The sequence below is a fragment of the Aspergillus niger genome (assembly GCF_000002855.4).
Source record: "Aspergillus niger supercontig An02".
Classification (NCBI taxonomy): Eukaryota; Fungi; Ascomycota; class Eurotiomycetes; order Eurotiales; family Aspergillaceae; genus Aspergillus; species Aspergillus niger.
In genome coordinates, this window is record NT_166519.1 from 219211 (window position 1) to 234234 (window position 15024).

The 15024-nt window shown below is 48.5% G+C and overlaps 8 protein-coding genes across 8 annotated transcripts; 4 read left to right on the forward strand and 4 right to left on the reverse strand.

The window, feature by feature from the left end:
* Positions 1-46: 46 nt before the first annotated feature.
* An02g01050 (uncharacterized protein) lies at positions 47-1686 on the reverse strand (the record flags this gene model as incomplete). Its single annotated transcript, XM_059746042.1, has 6 exons — positions 47-658; positions 732-1097; positions 1154-1215; positions 1277-1428; positions 1491-1572; positions 1644-1686. 6 exons carry the CDS (start codon positions 1684-1686, stop codon positions 47-49), a joined length of 1317 nt encoding a protein of 438 aa, XP_059605984.1.
* Positions 1687-1972: 286 nt separating this feature from the next.
* On the forward strand, positions 1973-2763 carry An02g01060 (uncharacterized protein; the record flags this gene model as incomplete). Its single annotated transcript, XM_059746044.1, has 4 exons — positions 1973-2163; positions 2320-2357; positions 2391-2499; positions 2589-2763. The coding sequence occupies 4 exons, from the start codon at positions 1973-1975 to the stop codon at positions 2761-2763; spliced, it is 513 nt and encodes a 170-aa protein (XP_059605985.1).
* A 1036-nt stretch (positions 2764-3799) lies between these two features.
* On the forward strand, positions 3800-4739 carry An02g01070 (uncharacterized protein; the record flags this gene model as incomplete). Its single annotated transcript, XM_001399209.3, has 4 exons — positions 3800-4115; positions 4214-4321; positions 4384-4656; positions 4708-4739. 4 exons carry the CDS (start codon positions 3800-3802, stop codon positions 4737-4739), a joined length of 729 nt encoding a protein of 242 aa, XP_001399246.3.
* Positions 4740-4848: 109 nt separating this feature from the next.
* An02g01080 (uncharacterized protein) lies at positions 4849-6813 on the reverse strand (the record flags this gene model as incomplete). Its single annotated transcript, XM_059746045.1, has 4 exons — positions 4849-5092; positions 5151-5928; positions 6038-6523; positions 6579-6813. The coding sequence occupies 4 exons, from the start codon at positions 6811-6813 to the stop codon at positions 4849-4851; spliced, it is 1743 nt and encodes a 580-aa protein (XP_059605986.1).
* Positions 6814-7500: 687 nt separating this feature from the next.
* An02g01090 (uncharacterized protein) lies at positions 7501-8403 on the forward strand (the record flags this gene model as incomplete). The annotated part of the gene is made up of 4 exons (XM_059746046.1): positions 7501-7537; positions 7583-8114; positions 8177-8255; positions 8332-8403. The coding sequence occupies 4 exons, from the start codon at positions 7501-7503 to the stop codon at positions 8401-8403; spliced, it is 720 nt and encodes a 239-aa protein (XP_059605987.1).
* A 448-nt stretch (positions 8404-8851) lies between these two features.
* Positions 8852-10725, forward strand: An02g01100 (uncharacterized protein; the record flags this gene model as incomplete). The annotated part of the gene is made up of 4 exons (XM_001399212.3): positions 8852-9957; positions 10009-10177; positions 10262-10566; positions 10641-10725. 4 exons carry the CDS (start codon positions 8852-8854, stop codon positions 10723-10725), a joined length of 1665 nt encoding a protein of 554 aa, XP_001399249.3.
* Positions 10726-11227: 502 nt separating this feature from the next.
* Positions 11228-12242, reverse strand: An02g01110 (uncharacterized protein; the record flags this gene model as incomplete). Its single annotated transcript, XM_059746047.1, has 3 exons — positions 11228-11692; positions 11773-12138; positions 12201-12242. 3 exons carry the CDS (start codon positions 12240-12242, stop codon positions 11228-11230), a joined length of 873 nt encoding a protein of 290 aa, XP_059605988.1.
* Positions 12243-12435: 193 nt separating this feature from the next.
* An02g01120 (uncharacterized protein) lies at positions 12436-14692 on the reverse strand (the record flags this gene model as incomplete). The annotated part of the gene is made up of 7 exons (XM_059746048.1): positions 12436-12489; positions 12625-12696; positions 13277-13305; positions 13497-13616; positions 13718-13778; positions 13840-14089; positions 14187-14692. 7 exons carry the CDS (start codon positions 14690-14692, stop codon positions 12436-12438), a joined length of 1092 nt encoding a protein of 363 aa, XP_059605989.1.
* Positions 14693-15024: the final 332 nt, after the last annotated feature.

Below are 15024 nucleotides of genomic sequence, written 5' to 3' on the forward strand. Positions count from 1 at the left end.
GTCTTATTCTTCCTTGACACCCATCCCATTCAATTTACCCAGCCTGCTAAATTCTACACCGACCTCCACTCCGTTCTATAATCTCATCCACTCCCCTCCCCGCCTCCCGTACATCCTTACCCAAATCATGAAACCACAACCACTCAAACCACCCAGCTTGCAACTTCTCCAACACCTTATGCATATCTGCCCCCGTCTCCGGATGCTCATAGTAAAGCATCATCGCCATCTCATGTGCCCGTTCCAGCTGTCTTTGTGCCCTAGGCCTCCTTACGGCATCATACCCAGCAAACCCGGCACAGATATACGGATACAAAAGCTCACCATCCGGAGCATGAAGGAAGATCTTAGCGAGCACGTTGGAGAGGACTAATGCATCCTCCAGTCCCTGGCCAGCACCGGCAGCCTGGAAAGGCAGCGAAGCATGGGCACTATCGCCTAGCAGGACGACGCGATCACGGTAGTATGTTGAGGTATAGCGGTGGTGGAAGAGGCCCCATCGGATTGGTTTTGCTTTGTGGAGGAGTCGACGGAAGCGGTCGTCGATGTTCGGGTCATTGAAGTCGGACATCATTGTCTCGTAGGTCACTTTTTGGGTGACTGCGTTGGACAGCTCCCAGGGCTTGTTGTCCGCTACGCAGAGGAGGAAGTTGAGTTCCTGGTTTTCCAGAAGAGGAATAGGTTAGTGTAACTGGGCTATGCGGTTGATCTACTAAACAAGTCGGACATACCTCTCCACCCGATATCAGATAATGAACACAACAGCGTTTCTCACCGAGGTACATCTTCGCTACGTCAGTCAGGTTGCCGAAGATCTCCTGGCCTTCAGCAATGGGTATCACGCCGCGGTAGCAGTACGAGCCAGCGTAGACTGGATCGACCTGGCTGGGGTACGTTGGTGATAGGACATGCTTCCTCACAACGCTTTTGATGCCGTCTGCACCAACCAGGATACTTGCCTCCGAGGTGTCGCCATCCGCGAAGTGTAAGACCACCTTGTTTGAATACTGTTCGATATTTGTTAAGCGCTTGCTGAAACGGACTTTCTCAATCGGTATGAAGCTGGTCATGGCTTGGAGGACATCATTCCGATGTGCCTAAGTTAGCATTAGCGTGGCTCAGCTTTGATAGTGTGTACATAGAGAAAACAGACAGCTCTGCGAATGTAATCCGGATGACCCCACGATGACTTGCCGTACCAGGGCTCTGTAAGCCCTGCGGTGATTTACAGTCAGCAGACTACTTAGTAATTTACCATAGGGTAAAAGATACTTACCAAGACCCTCCCTGAGAAGCATCCCTTCAAAGTAGATATTCTGTGCATCTTTAGGCTTGTTACCTATGCAGAAGCGCTCGAATTTAGGAAGAAAGCCCTCTTGGATCATGTCCAAGGCCAAGTCACCATTGGTCCCAAATCCTATGCCAGCGCTTTGACCCGTCAGAAAGACGAGCCGAATGTCTATCCGATGGAGAGCAGAGCGAAAACCTACCCAACAGTGGAATATTGAGATTCTTCTTCGTAGACCGTGAATGGCACACCCTGTCTATACAGGCCCATGGCGAGCGCAAGGCCTCCAATGCCGGCACCTAGAATCGGTCATCGTGAGTGATATGAGGTCAAGACATATGTTGATTGAACCCACCGACAATAGCAACATGCATGTCTCTAACTTTATCTCCAGCCATGGTGCTCGCTTTTCGGCTAGTACGTTTTCTGCTGTCAACGTTTCTGCCAAGGTCTCTGTTGATGATAACTCTGTCAATCCTTCAACAAAAGCAAGGCCTGCTGCTGCCTCGAGTACGGACGAATGGACAGCCTTGCGTGCGGGGTTGGCGGGTTGGGTCGGATGTACGTCGTCTGCATCTCGATAAGCGCGCTACGCGGGGACATGAATGGTACCCGTTTGTTTGACTCCAACGAGGTCATGATATTTCGAAGTTTAATGATAATCTCACTCATATAGTTTCGGAGATGACCGAGAGACGAAAGGCACCTAAGGTGTCTAAGGTCGCTAGAGAAAATCTACGTGTTTCCGGGTTCAAGATTCCTAAAGACTTGACACCATTGAAGAGCCTGCTAGCCAAAGACGGTCTCGGTTCGAAGACTATTCATGAGATAGAGCCTGGGCAGTTGGGATTTGGTTCCGATATCAACCAGCGCAAGTATGTCATGTTTCGTGCGCTGTCTCCACCAGACACAGAAATTCCGGGTCTACAGGACCAGGAAAAAATTCTCAAAAGGCACTGAATTCCCCAATACTTCTTCTCCGAGGTTGAGTTCCTACAGGAAGACTTTGCCATGATGAATAATTTCACTAGTCAGAGTCGGACACTCTGGTTTACACAGCACTTCGTATGTACGTGTGCCATACTGAATGAGAACGACCAAGGGAAGATCGAGCCCGCTAAGGTTTATGTTATATCTAAGGGTTCCAAGCGTGCGCTCGTGCTCTCTGACGGTGGTGATGAGGGAGAGCGGAACTCCCTCGGGAAAGCATCGTGTGTCCCTTGCTTGGTTCCTTGCGGATTCTGTTGTCTGCTCTTGTTACTCCACGCAACATGAAAATGCACTGCCCTTTCCGAACTAGAAGCCAGAATGATCCTGCGCTTCTTGCTTCAGAATTGGAGGCATATAAGGGTTGGCTCAATTGTGGCGAACTCAAGCTTGCCGAACTGCTCGAAGTGGCTCCGGAAGAAGAGGAGTCTGATGATGATTGGGGTTATAAGGGTGTTTTACCACCACTGTTTTTAAGATGTACCTAGTTGCGGCTGTGTCTGTTTGAGATAGATTCTAGTGTTGAGCATCCGTAAGTTCGCAAGGTTGATCCGGCTTATGCTGGGGTTATGGTGGTATCATGCGTTCTCAGGTTTATATAGAGTCTGCCGGTGTTTGTGCTCCGTTTTTTAGGATAGTGAAAGATACATTTCTAAGCTTTCTCACATGTTTCTTCCTTCGCGTACTTGCTTCCTTCCTCACGCGTTTTGCTACGCTCCTTGAGCATTCGTTATTTACCCTTCTTGTCGTCCGCATTCGACTTAAGTCAAGAAGGTCTCTGGAGGAGAGACTACGTTTGTATTCAAGATTGTGAAGAAGGTGGATCGAGTCGATGCGCTGGCTAGGTATTTTGGTATGTGGTTTCATCCGGATGAGATTCAGGGGATCGTGGGCTGCCTTCCCTGATTAGAGACAAATAGGACGGACTTTGACACTGAGACTACTGGGTAGATGACTGATCTGTTGGCGCTGCGATTTTGGTAGCTTTTGTTTTGTTCGGAACGTATTGACTCTGGATTACGTAGAGACGAGTTGAATCTCTTACTGTGAGCGTTTGAATCTTGCAGAGACAACTCTCTGAACCCATACATTCAATTGGCTGAAGCAGTAGACAGCCCTAGAACATGAAGATGCCGATGCCAAGAGTGCACACCTACACGTCCAAGACGAAATATCAATCCGATACGGTCCTCGTTGATTACCAACAGTGACTAACAATTAGCAATAACTTATAATAGGATGTGCAATCCATGCTTCATCAATAGAAAGCGATTCTCCACAGATTGTAACTCCGCCACCTAGATGAGCGTGACCCCGCTGAGTAATCGGGAACCAGTGTGCCCCTTCTACTAAATCCAAATGGAGAGGGATGGATACAGTCAAAAACCCTCCCACGTTAAATGCACGGATCTGCTACCGAAGAAGATCTGCAATGTTACTATCTCTAGACCAATTCTTCTCTGAAATTCTTCCCATCTCCTCCCCATCTCCTTCCCGCCCCAAACCCGCTCACCCGCACGCATGATGCAGTTCACCAAGCTAACGCAGTCACGACTAATAACCCTCTGCAAGTTCTCAGCTGCCGCGTCGCTAGCGGGCGTCGGAGGCTGGCAGTTCTGGACGGGTAAATGCTACTTCGAGCCTTTCGGGCCCGAGAATGATGCCTTATTTCAGAGCGAGTACTTCAAGAAGTTCAACCCAGGGAACCATCCATCGCTGAACGATTCGTGTGTGCGGAAAGTGCCAGTGTCTCAGATACCGCCGGATTTGGTGGAAGATGCGCTCCGAGGTGGTTCTAAGTTGACGGAGAGGTTTTGTGCTGGTGTGTGGGGTGGTTATGGTGAGTTAGCTACTATTATTATTGATTTCTATAGTGCTGCTATATGCAATTGTTTGTGATATCAATGTTGCGAGACGTTGCTAACGCTTGATATGCAGGATACTCCATCCAGCGAAATATCCTAGCTTTGGTTGGCCAGAATGAGGGAAATGCGAAGTCAATGTTGTGGGATAAGAATCAACTGCTGAGCAGTACCTATGAAGAAGGTAGGGGGTTTAATTTTTACAAGCTCTTATTGGTTCAACATTCATGCTGAAGACCTATACAGGAACGATAGTGACCGATCACTTCAAGGTGGTTGCAAAGAATCCCAGATCAATCATCATGTGGGGGGCCGAGTCTCCTTCAACGAACCCGGAACTTCGCCGTGAGATGGAAAATCTATCTGAGGTTTCTACCAACGTCGATACAGATAAAGGGGTGGTAGAATTCCGGCTGAAGAATATATTCTACAATGGCGTAGAGCGACTGACAGGGGATCTTTTCCCACCGCCAATCGTGTGGTTGCACTTTCAGTACTGCAAGTTGTTGGTTGAGGCAGGTGTGAGCCATTGCATGGTTTAGTGCTCGGGTGCTTGGTGGTTGACTATAGGTCAGCTATTGATCGTCGAAGAGGACGTTTGAGCAGTGGATCTTGAGTGCATGTATCAATAGTGTATTATATATGGAACAGGCATAACATTTTCAAAAGCAGTAGCTCTATGCTGAATTTTGGGTCTATGGTTGTGAGCTCCTATCCCCTTCGCGCCTTCGATGTGGCGCGCACACAAATGGCAGCAAGCTCCGTAGTAAATCCGTTCAAATACTGCAGGTGAGTGAGTTCCCCAAGTGCTAGGTGTCGGACAGGGACGCGATGGATTAACCCAGGAACATCTTGCAATAGCTCGACATTGTGATGTACATCAGGGCCATGCGGGTCAGAGATGGTATCGCAAAAGAGAGTCAACACTGCGGTGATAGCGTAGAATAGTATGATCCTATAATTCAGGAGAGGTCAGATCCTTCCAGCATGATGTATGTTCTCTGATGACGTACCAGAAACATTTCCCCTTTATAATGGGCAGCACTCTCTTGAGATAAGACAGCGTTGACCGACTGGCAGTGATAGACAGATTAATGCTAGAAGTTATGCCGCTCAGCCATGTACCTGCGGGGTCCAAGGCTGAGTTGCGATAGCGGTTTGCTGCTTGGTGGATTGAGGTGACGCAGTGATAGTATGCTAACCTGAGCATCACCGCCTGGGTATTCACATTGGCACTGATGTGTGTGTCGTCAGAAAAATACAGCGTGGGCCGAAAATCCGAGGGAAGGGACACCCTCCATTGCTCTAATGTTTCATCTAGAGCTCGGATACTCGATAGCAACTGAGATGCACTCTGATAGAGAGAGACTGCTGAATAAAGGCCCTCATATATTCTGGATTTTAGCATAGACAAACGAAGATCCCAAGGATAGAGAGGAATAGTGTTGTCATTGACAGGAGGCATGTCGTGCTGGAGGTTGATGTTTTGCAGCTGCACATAATCATCGGGCAGACTCAAGTCGCAGTGCGTGTCGTTTAAAGATGGTGGTTGGCCTGTCCTGATGCATATATCCTTGTCGAATGAATAGCAGAGCCAGAATAGATCTCGCAGGTGGCATCTGATGTCGCTCTTATCATAGACAGGGGCGCGAGAGGGGGTGGCCTTAGTGGGTAATATATGAGCACCCAGTGCATATAGAAGCCGTGTGGCTATTGACAGAGTAACACCTGCAGAGCGCAGGTCACCCAAGAAGTATTGGAGTTGAACCTGGCGAGTGATCAGTTGTGGAACTGTAGCCATGGATCAGACCTATACAGACTAGCATTATTAGGGATTGGAGCCCGTCAACCGTCATTTCCTCCATTACCGAGGCCATAAAGCTCTGTGCTGCCAACGCACAAGATCGGCAATCCATGCAATCATGGCTAGCGTCATCAAAGCCAAACAGAGACACAAGGGCCAGGAATGAATATACGCAAGATTTTGCGCTAGCAGAGCCTGGAGATGGGATGGGACTGTAGGCGAGATCTAATGTCCTGCAAAATGTGGACTTGCTGACTACAGGAAACACTAGACTCTGAAAGGAAGAGCTATACACTAGGATGTGCCGTTCAAGGACGGGTCTTGGAGGAAGGGATGGGAGTGGAGAGGGGTGCGTCGCAGAGTCAGCAAAGAAACGGAGCGGCTGGAACCATTGGAGTTCGAGAGCGAACAGTTTGTCGAATTCGATGCTTTCCCCTACCTGTGTTTCAATCCATTTCTGGCCTTCCTCAGGGAAGATGTGGTACCCTGTGAAATAAGTGACATTGTTCAGAAATGTGTTTGCGTGTCTCGGGGGTTCTATCCCCTCTGCTATGGATGGAAAGGCGGATAGTGCCGGTCGATCTAGTAGCATCTATTCAGTCTTTTTCCGATGATACACCCTGGAGGTATAACCCACCAGAATCGACATCAGGTCCGGGTGATGGGGAAGCCACCTGGCTACGGACACGGGGTTTAGCCGAGGATTCTTGATAAGACCCAATGTCAGACGGCAGCTCCATACCTAACGTATGTTGAACCCCGAAGTCTATTGTAGGTACAGGCCAGATTATGGTGCTTGCACCAATCGCATTGTGGGAAACTGGCATCACAACGAATCTAGATAGATCATATAGTTGGTTAAGGGGGGACATCGTGGAACAACCAGCCGGCTGCACCTGCACGTACCTTCTTCTTGAAACAGCTGTCGCATGCCCTTCGCTTTGGCTTCTGATGAGCCATCTCTGCATCACCTTCAAGCACTCCTAGAGACAGAAAACTAGTTGAACACCAACCTCGAATTATTTGCGCGGGTCAATGATGTCAGGTGAATTCGGCCAGCCAAGATCGACTCCGCTTAGTAATCGGCGACTAGAGACCTAGTCTTTGATTTTAAGGGTTTTGTTTTGGATCTAGACCACATGAAGTTAGGATTTATCGAGCTTAAATGGTAACATCTTCCTCTAGATAGCATGCAGCATATCGAATACTAATCTTTTGATGTGCTCCACTACGCTGGCTTGACCATCGGACACCGGTAGCGGCACAGAAGCCGAAACGAGAGACATGCGCACAAACACCACTGATTTAGTTAACCCCATAACCAATCCTGATTCAGCTCGGAATTTCGGCTATAGCTTCACAAGGACAGGACTAGAATATGCAAGTCGACGTGGAATCATGTTGCGGAAGTATTTACCTACCGAACCCTAGTCGGCTTCACTCCGCGAGCAATAAATACCCCCTGTATTATCGACTCGAACACTTTTCTGAGAACAATACATTGTCCAAAAAGTCAACTTCAAAATCGCAGCATTGCCTGGAGGATATCATAGCCTAATATGAGCCAGGTTATACTAGTTACTGGCGCCAGTCGAGGTAAGCGATATCCTGTTCTCGCGAGCTGCAGCTAACCCGGTGTAGGCATCGGCAAAGGACTTGTGGCACATTATCTCGCCCAGCCCAGGACTACAGTCATCGCAACTGTGCGGGACACCACATCCCCAAAAGCAAAGGAGCTCACTATCCTCCAAAAGGGCGATAAATCCCACCTAATTGTTGTAAAGCTCATAGCCGACGATCCGGTTAGCGCTACGGCAGCCACATCCGAAATTCGGACGCAGAACCTTAATCACATTGACATTGCAATTGCAAATGCGGGAATTTGCGATCACTGGGGCCCTGTTGTGGAATCTACAGAGCAGGACGTGCTCTCCAACTTTGAAGTCAATACCCTGGGGCCTCTCCGGCTTTTCAAGGCTGTAGCTCCTCTGCTGCAGAACGCTAAGACTCCGAAGTTTATTTATATTTCTACTCTTCTGGCTAGCATTGGTGGGATTGGCAACATGTTTACCCTTACCGGGCCATATGGAATGTCGAAGGCGGCTGGAAATTTTCTGGTCAGAAAGATCCATGCTGAATACGAGCATTTGACTACCTTGTCTATAGACCCTGGGTAGGTGCAGATCATTCATTCCACTATAAGCTTGAGAGTTAGCAGGCTAACATGGCTATAAGGCTCGTTCAAACAGACTTGGGTGATCGTGCGGCGAAGCACTATGGAATGGAACAAGCTCCGGTGACGCTTGAGGAGTGCGTTAGTGGAATCATTACTCAGGTGATCGCAACAATTGGCAGCCATTACAATTACAAGACAACTAATGCCATTACAGATTGAGAGAGCGGACCGCTCGTCCACGTCGGGCTCATTTGTCAATGCAAATGGAGAGTTTGTGGCTTGGTAATATTTCCGAAATGGAATGGAAAGAAATGTAGTCATCTGGCAGCAATACTTTGCAATCCAGCAAACTATAGACCAGTAAGAAGAGACAATTTCGTTAGTTACAGCTGCTTTAGTGCCCCAGACGCTATGACTTAGTATTGTAATCTCTATGCTTTTCGCTTTTCCGCTATTGCATTCCATACCCTGGATGTTTTCAAGTTCCACCCATAGTGGGTATTGGATATGCAACGCAGTCCCTGGCAGGACGGAAATACGGTTCAAGTCCCCGATTAGTTCCAGTACGCCCGATGATAATCAAGGATCACGCTTAGTCCTGTTGACATGGGACCGAAATCCTTAGTCGATCTAGGCTCGCCCCTATTTTAAGCTGTAAAAGCTCAATTTCTACCCCTTCTTCTTCTTCACGGCCACTCGTTACTAAATGCGCCCTCCTACGCGCTTGCCCTCACATGACCAGAATGCAGGCATACTTTCAATATCGTGCCATTCGGGACTCAGTCCGCAAACAATTACACGACTTCCCTCAATGGATCCACGATTCCATTGGCCAAGCAGGTTCAGGAAGCTCACTGCAGCGACGCCCATCTCGACCACCCCCGATCCCAGGAATTAGCCTGATCGACAACCCCAATAGCCGGGAAGAGCTCTCTCATATCTTTTTTGTCGACTGGGAAAGCAGTAAAGACCCGCTGAGTCCACGACAACTTTCGCTCGCCACACGAGTAGCAGCAACATTGATCGTTACTAGCCTGGCATTTGTAGTCAGCGCTTCGTCGTCGATCGAATCGGCAGTTGTGCCACAAAGCACCGCCGACTATGGGGTCAGTGAAGTCGTAGCCGCACTTTTCGTCGGGATATTCCTCCTCGGCTTCGCTACCGGATCATTAATCTCAGGACCTCTATCAGAGATCCTGGGCCGCAACGCTGTCTACCTAGTTTCCACATCCCTCTTCATGATCTTCGTCATGGGCTCCGGGCTATCCCCAAACACCGGAGCCAAGCTGGCATTTCGCTTCTTAGCGGGTGTATGTGGCTGTCCGCCCCTGACATGTGCTGGCGGTACGGTGGCGGATATCTGGGATTCAAAAGAGAAGACATTGGCCTTTCCAGTCTATGCAATTCTTTCATACGGCGGTGCCATCCTGGCCCCGGTTATTGCATCTTACATGGGTTCGGGGTCAATCTCGTATCGCTGGACTGACTGGATTGTGCTCATTATGGCCGGCCTTGTCTTATCCCTTATTGTTCTTGTACAACCAGAGACATATGGTCCACTACTCCTGCGGTGGAAATCTAAGCACCTACGGCAATTAACAGGCGATCCTCGGTACCTGTCAAAGCTGGATCTTGACCAGACTCCACTTTTGTCTCGGATTAGACGCGCCTGCGTTCGGCAGTTCACTCTACCAATCCGGGAGCCGATCGTCCTTGTACTCTCGTTGTATCTGACGGTGCTGTATATTGTACTTTTCGCCTTTTTTGTCGGGTATGCCGATATCTTCACAGACGTACACGGTATGTCCCAGGGACTGACAAACGTCGTTTGGGTCGCTATGTACGTCGGAATCCTGCTGACGGGTTTGATCGTACCATAGATATATCGAAGCCATCGGAAGCGAGGGCTGAAGGGAGATGGAGAGGTATCTGAAATGGCCAATGAAACCAACGTCTCTGAGAAACCAAGCACAATCCAACCAGAAGATAGACTCTGGTACGCCATGATGGGTGCTCCGGCAATGACCTTGAGTCTTTTCTGGATGGGGTGGACGGACTATGTGAGTTGCATATGTCATCCCCAACAAGTCCCAATTCTTCTCCACGGTAATATACAACAGATGCTAACTTATTGCAAAATCCAGCCATCTATCTCAGTATGGTCCCCAATCGTCGGCTCAGCGTTCTTCGGCTTCGGTAGTATCTGCATCTTTATTTCCAGCTATATGTACATCATCGACACCTACGAGGTCTATGCTGCATCTGCGCTGGGGTTCATGACTTCCTCGCGCTATTGTGTCGCTGGGGGTATGACTGTAGTCGGCGTCCCATTCTATCATAACATGGGGGTGCATTGGACATTGACTATTTTGGGGATTATCAGTGCTATTTTGACTCCTGTGCCCTATATTCTCTGGAAGTTCGGGCCTGTGGTTCGGGGGTGGAGTCGGTATGCTGTTTGATATCAGGCATTACAACTGTTCATTGTGGGGTAGTGGCGGTAGGTTTTACTATGTAAAATAGATTGTTCAAAAGAGAGAGAAGGAATAGGGAATCTAACGAGAAGGACCGATTATCCTCCAGGATAATCGATGAAGCCAGATTATAATGTAATAGAGGTTGTTTGCTTATCACAAGCATTTCAGATGTCCAGTAAGACAGGTTGCTTGAATTACAGGCCTGCCGATACGATACCGCAGATACTAGTTCACATTCTGATTCGAGAAAAGCAAGAATATTCCCAATATCTATCACCACAAAACGATGATCGATCCACACGTCTTTGCAGGGCACGGAGACTGTCCGTTGGTGATCTTTTCCCATTTTCGGCAAATGGTCGTATAGCTGTCGAAACAATGTCACTAGATAGTTAACTAGAACCCCGTCCCCGCTGACAAAGCGGAAACCATTGAGGTAGATACAACGAATTGAGGGTTAAACTACTGTCTCCAGGCTTGAGAATTCTCCCTTCATGCGACTTTAAGTTTTGGGAAGACGTGTTTTCGGAATTACGGGCTTAGTGATGTGTACATCGATGACCGGATGATTGCTAATGGCGAGAGCAATAGTTATCTATTACGCTCCTCTAACTAAAAGCACACATCACCTAACTAAACCAAATACTCCGGACTCTTGACAAACTTGTCAAAATAACTCTTCTCATGACCAAGACAAACCTTCGCATTTGTCTGCCGCACCAGCCTTCTCACGTAATCCCTACTCCGATGCCACGTATTATAGTCCCTCATCAGAAAGCCCTGCGGTTGTCCATCCTCATAATTCTCTTTCACATGGAACAGGTCCCCCGTCAGCACCACAGTCCCAGCCACCTGAAACTTGAGCTCAACTACCAGGAATCCCTCAGTATGCCCCGGACACATATGTAGCGTGACCCCGGACCAGAGCTCAACAACCTGCTCGGACACCGTCTTCCAGTTCAGTAGGTCAGCCCGTAAGTAATCTGGCCGGAACAGTCCACTATCGTGGCCTGTGGCCGAGGCCCAGAAGGCGTTTTTGAGTTCTTTTTCGTGACACCAGATCTCTACATCTATAGAAAAGGTTAAACTTTCGCACTTCTTTGCTATGAGAGCGAGTGTATGCCTCGACCACATCTAGTAGTCTAGAATGAGGCAGGGCCGAGAAGTAGACTACTCACCTGTCCCCAAAAAAAAAAATGTTCCAGCCCGCCAGCGTGGTCTAAGTGTAAGTGGCTCATCACCACTGCCTTGATATCCGTGATGTCTCCGGCCCCCGTGGCCTTCACTGCAGCTGGAAGCGAATGGATGTCCTTCACCCATGTGCGAGGCACACACTCCAGGAATTCTTTGTCCCAGGAGTTGATTATATCTTCGCAGGCGCCTGTGTCAAAGAGGATGAGGCCTAAGTCTGGGTGGTAGAGGAGGGCAGCTATCATGAGACATTGGCGAGTGTCATGGATCTGGGACGGTTGGTTGCTTTTCGGGACGTTGGCACCAGAGAGGACATACGAGGCGTCGATATCCAGAGTTCCTGAGTCGAGAAGCTTCGTGCGGTTAGCTTCTGTGGGTGTCCTTTTCCAAATGATAAGGATAGGTCAACGCTTACCCAGAGCTTGGAACCTACTGGGAGCGATGAATGAGGAGACATTGTAATGTGAAGTATGTTGTAGGGATGTGTTGTCTATGGACAATGGAGGACCTTCTTGTGCATCTCGGGGCTTTTATATGCGCAGGTCGAAACCGAGAACACCACATTGCAACGAAATTACTGCTCGCTTAGTTGTTGAAGATTTTCCAAGGCAGCTTCAGGGGCGACTGTTCAGTCTTTATTTGCTGGAAGATTACCACTCTTCATCAGTATGGTACAGCTTCTTCAGGGAGAATTGCCGGCCCAACTATCGACTCGTCGAGTTTTATTTTCGAGAATACTTTCGGCAAGACCAAAGGCCATGATAAAATAATGTTTATCGAGTCTGTCCGAAGGATGATCAAATGGGATCCACGAGAACAAAGCACACCAAGGGACTTACATCAGGATTGGTGGCTTCATACTGATTTTGAGGAAGAATAACGTCGAAGGTTTTTGAGAATTTCATGTGTACCTGTACATTCCAGCAAGCGCCAACTACTATGTAGGTTATACTCATTTCATCTCATCCATTTTGCTAGCTTATCTCAAATACACATTATTCGTTGATGATTATTCTGTCGATTGCTTAGCAAGGGCATGTTACTATTATCACGGCTATAATATAGGGGTGTGGCTTCAATTGTACAGCAGCCTGACCACTCCTGAGTCCCTTGGATTTGTCTCTAAGGGTCAGGTATATGTAACATTGTCTATTCATGCCTCCAGCGGAGTATTCGTGGAATGTGCCTGTTGGTTCACGGAGAGGTAAGGAGCCCTCTTCTTAGTATCCTGGAAACTATTGATTTAAATTTTATAACGGGCACTATTTTATTTGGAAGTACACAGCTGGGCAAGATAGTCCAGGGAAAGTTTGTTCGGTTTTCTGGAATCGGGATATGAGACCCAGGGTAAGGTATGTCTCCAAGCAGTTCATGATCTTTTGAAGTCTAATGAGAATTCTACTAATATAGTTTCGGGAATGGCTGCGACTCCAACCTGGTCCCGGACATCCCCCGTCTACTCCAGATAGGTCAGATGATCGGTGGACTTACGTCTGCTGATATAGTTATAACCGTAATGGCTGATCACACTGCATTTATTTCTCTCTTATCTTCTGGTACTGCAACATATGCGCAGCAATGGACCTAGTTGGAGCCCGCTGCCTCAAAGGCCGCATCATACTGGACAGCACCTTGTTTACGTCAAGTGGAGGAAAATACGCACAGCACACCCAATCAATAAGATAGTTTCATTATTCCCTATCTGGCTAACCATCGGCAACCCAGTGCCCAGCGCACTGAGCAGTATTGCAAGCATCCTGGCCCCTAACTAAGCAGTAACCTGCTCCTCCGTAGCCATCGGTACTGGCAGCGCCTTGGTATCCCCCACGGCCTGACTGCACATATACAATAGGAAAAGTGGGAAGTTCCTCTCCCTCGCCTCTGGAGTAGAGAAATCGTGGAGAGCGCTCTTCAGTACTATCAACTTCTTACCATTGAAGTAAGCGATTAGAATCCTCGCCTTTAGATTGTCTGTGCATGATGTCAAGAGAACCTGGGTTATGTCTATTGTTAGATGGGATGATTGAAGAGGAAGCTGGGGAAAGTCAACTCACCGGGGCCACGGAGTGGTCTTTCAGCTCTACCCTCCCAAGACGGGTCCTCATGACGCCGAGTAAAACAAGCAGTTCAGAACGGAGGATGTTATCATCGCACACTCCCTCAAGAGTTACGACCAGGTTTATGTGAGGAAGTTCCTGGCCCAGTGGCCGGTGCGGATACCAAGCATCTTCAAACCTGAGAGGTGGTGAGGCCAGAGGATTGTTACCTGGGTCTGTGAACATGGCCATGTTCATATAACGTTCCCTGATTATGGTATTATTGAAGGACCTGGCGGGTGGGTGCTTGTCAGTATGCACAGCTATCATGGCAGATTTGCGTATGTGCGCAGAGGTGAACTGACCTTCCGAACCAGCCCGACAGATCACCGAGCGTAGCTCCAGCCTCCGTGGTCTTCCTTGCGTAATATGTAAATTGACAGAGGAATACACTGGACAGGAGGAGCCCAGAGTCGTCACCATCTGGATCGCTCTCGGCGGTCGTTTCACGCGATTTCTCTTTATCGAGTTCTGCAAAGCACGCCTCGTCGCTTCGGACGTTGCTGCTGGTATCCGGGTTGTCAAGATCAAGGGGAAACTGCTCGAGCTTTTCCAACGGCCAAGGCTTAAAATACGTCTGTGTCGTAGCCGAGGAGCCGCCGTCGGTGCGCAGCGTGAGGTCATCGCACCTGATGTTGTACCGGGCGGCGTGTACGTTGGTGAGGCTGGTTAGCGGAAAAGCCTTGACAGACCGGTGCACTTCTCGAAGGTTATTCAGAATCTCCTTCCGCGCTTCTTTGGAGGTCTCATCGTTCTCCTGCCTTCTCTCCCTCGAACGCCTCAACGTGCCAAACAGGTTCCGAAGTGACATTTCGGGCACGATTTTCTGAAATGAACTTGTGAGAAACAGGAGGACGACTTTTGGAGGAAAATCGAAACTTAAATAGAGGTTTTGCCCCTTGTCTATGACTTACAAATGAGATAGAATGTGTGTTATGCAGGAAGAAGCGGAGTGGCTCTCACAACCATGGTTTCGACTGAGGTACTAGTAGTGAATGCAAACCAGTGTTTCCGTTCATTACCAGTGTTACCAAACCTTTGTATACAGTAATTTACTTCTCCCTGAGAAGCTTTGCTGCAGAACTTCTTCATTTTTCAACGCGTTGACCCTCACCAACCACCCTGACCTGACGCGTCCGCTTT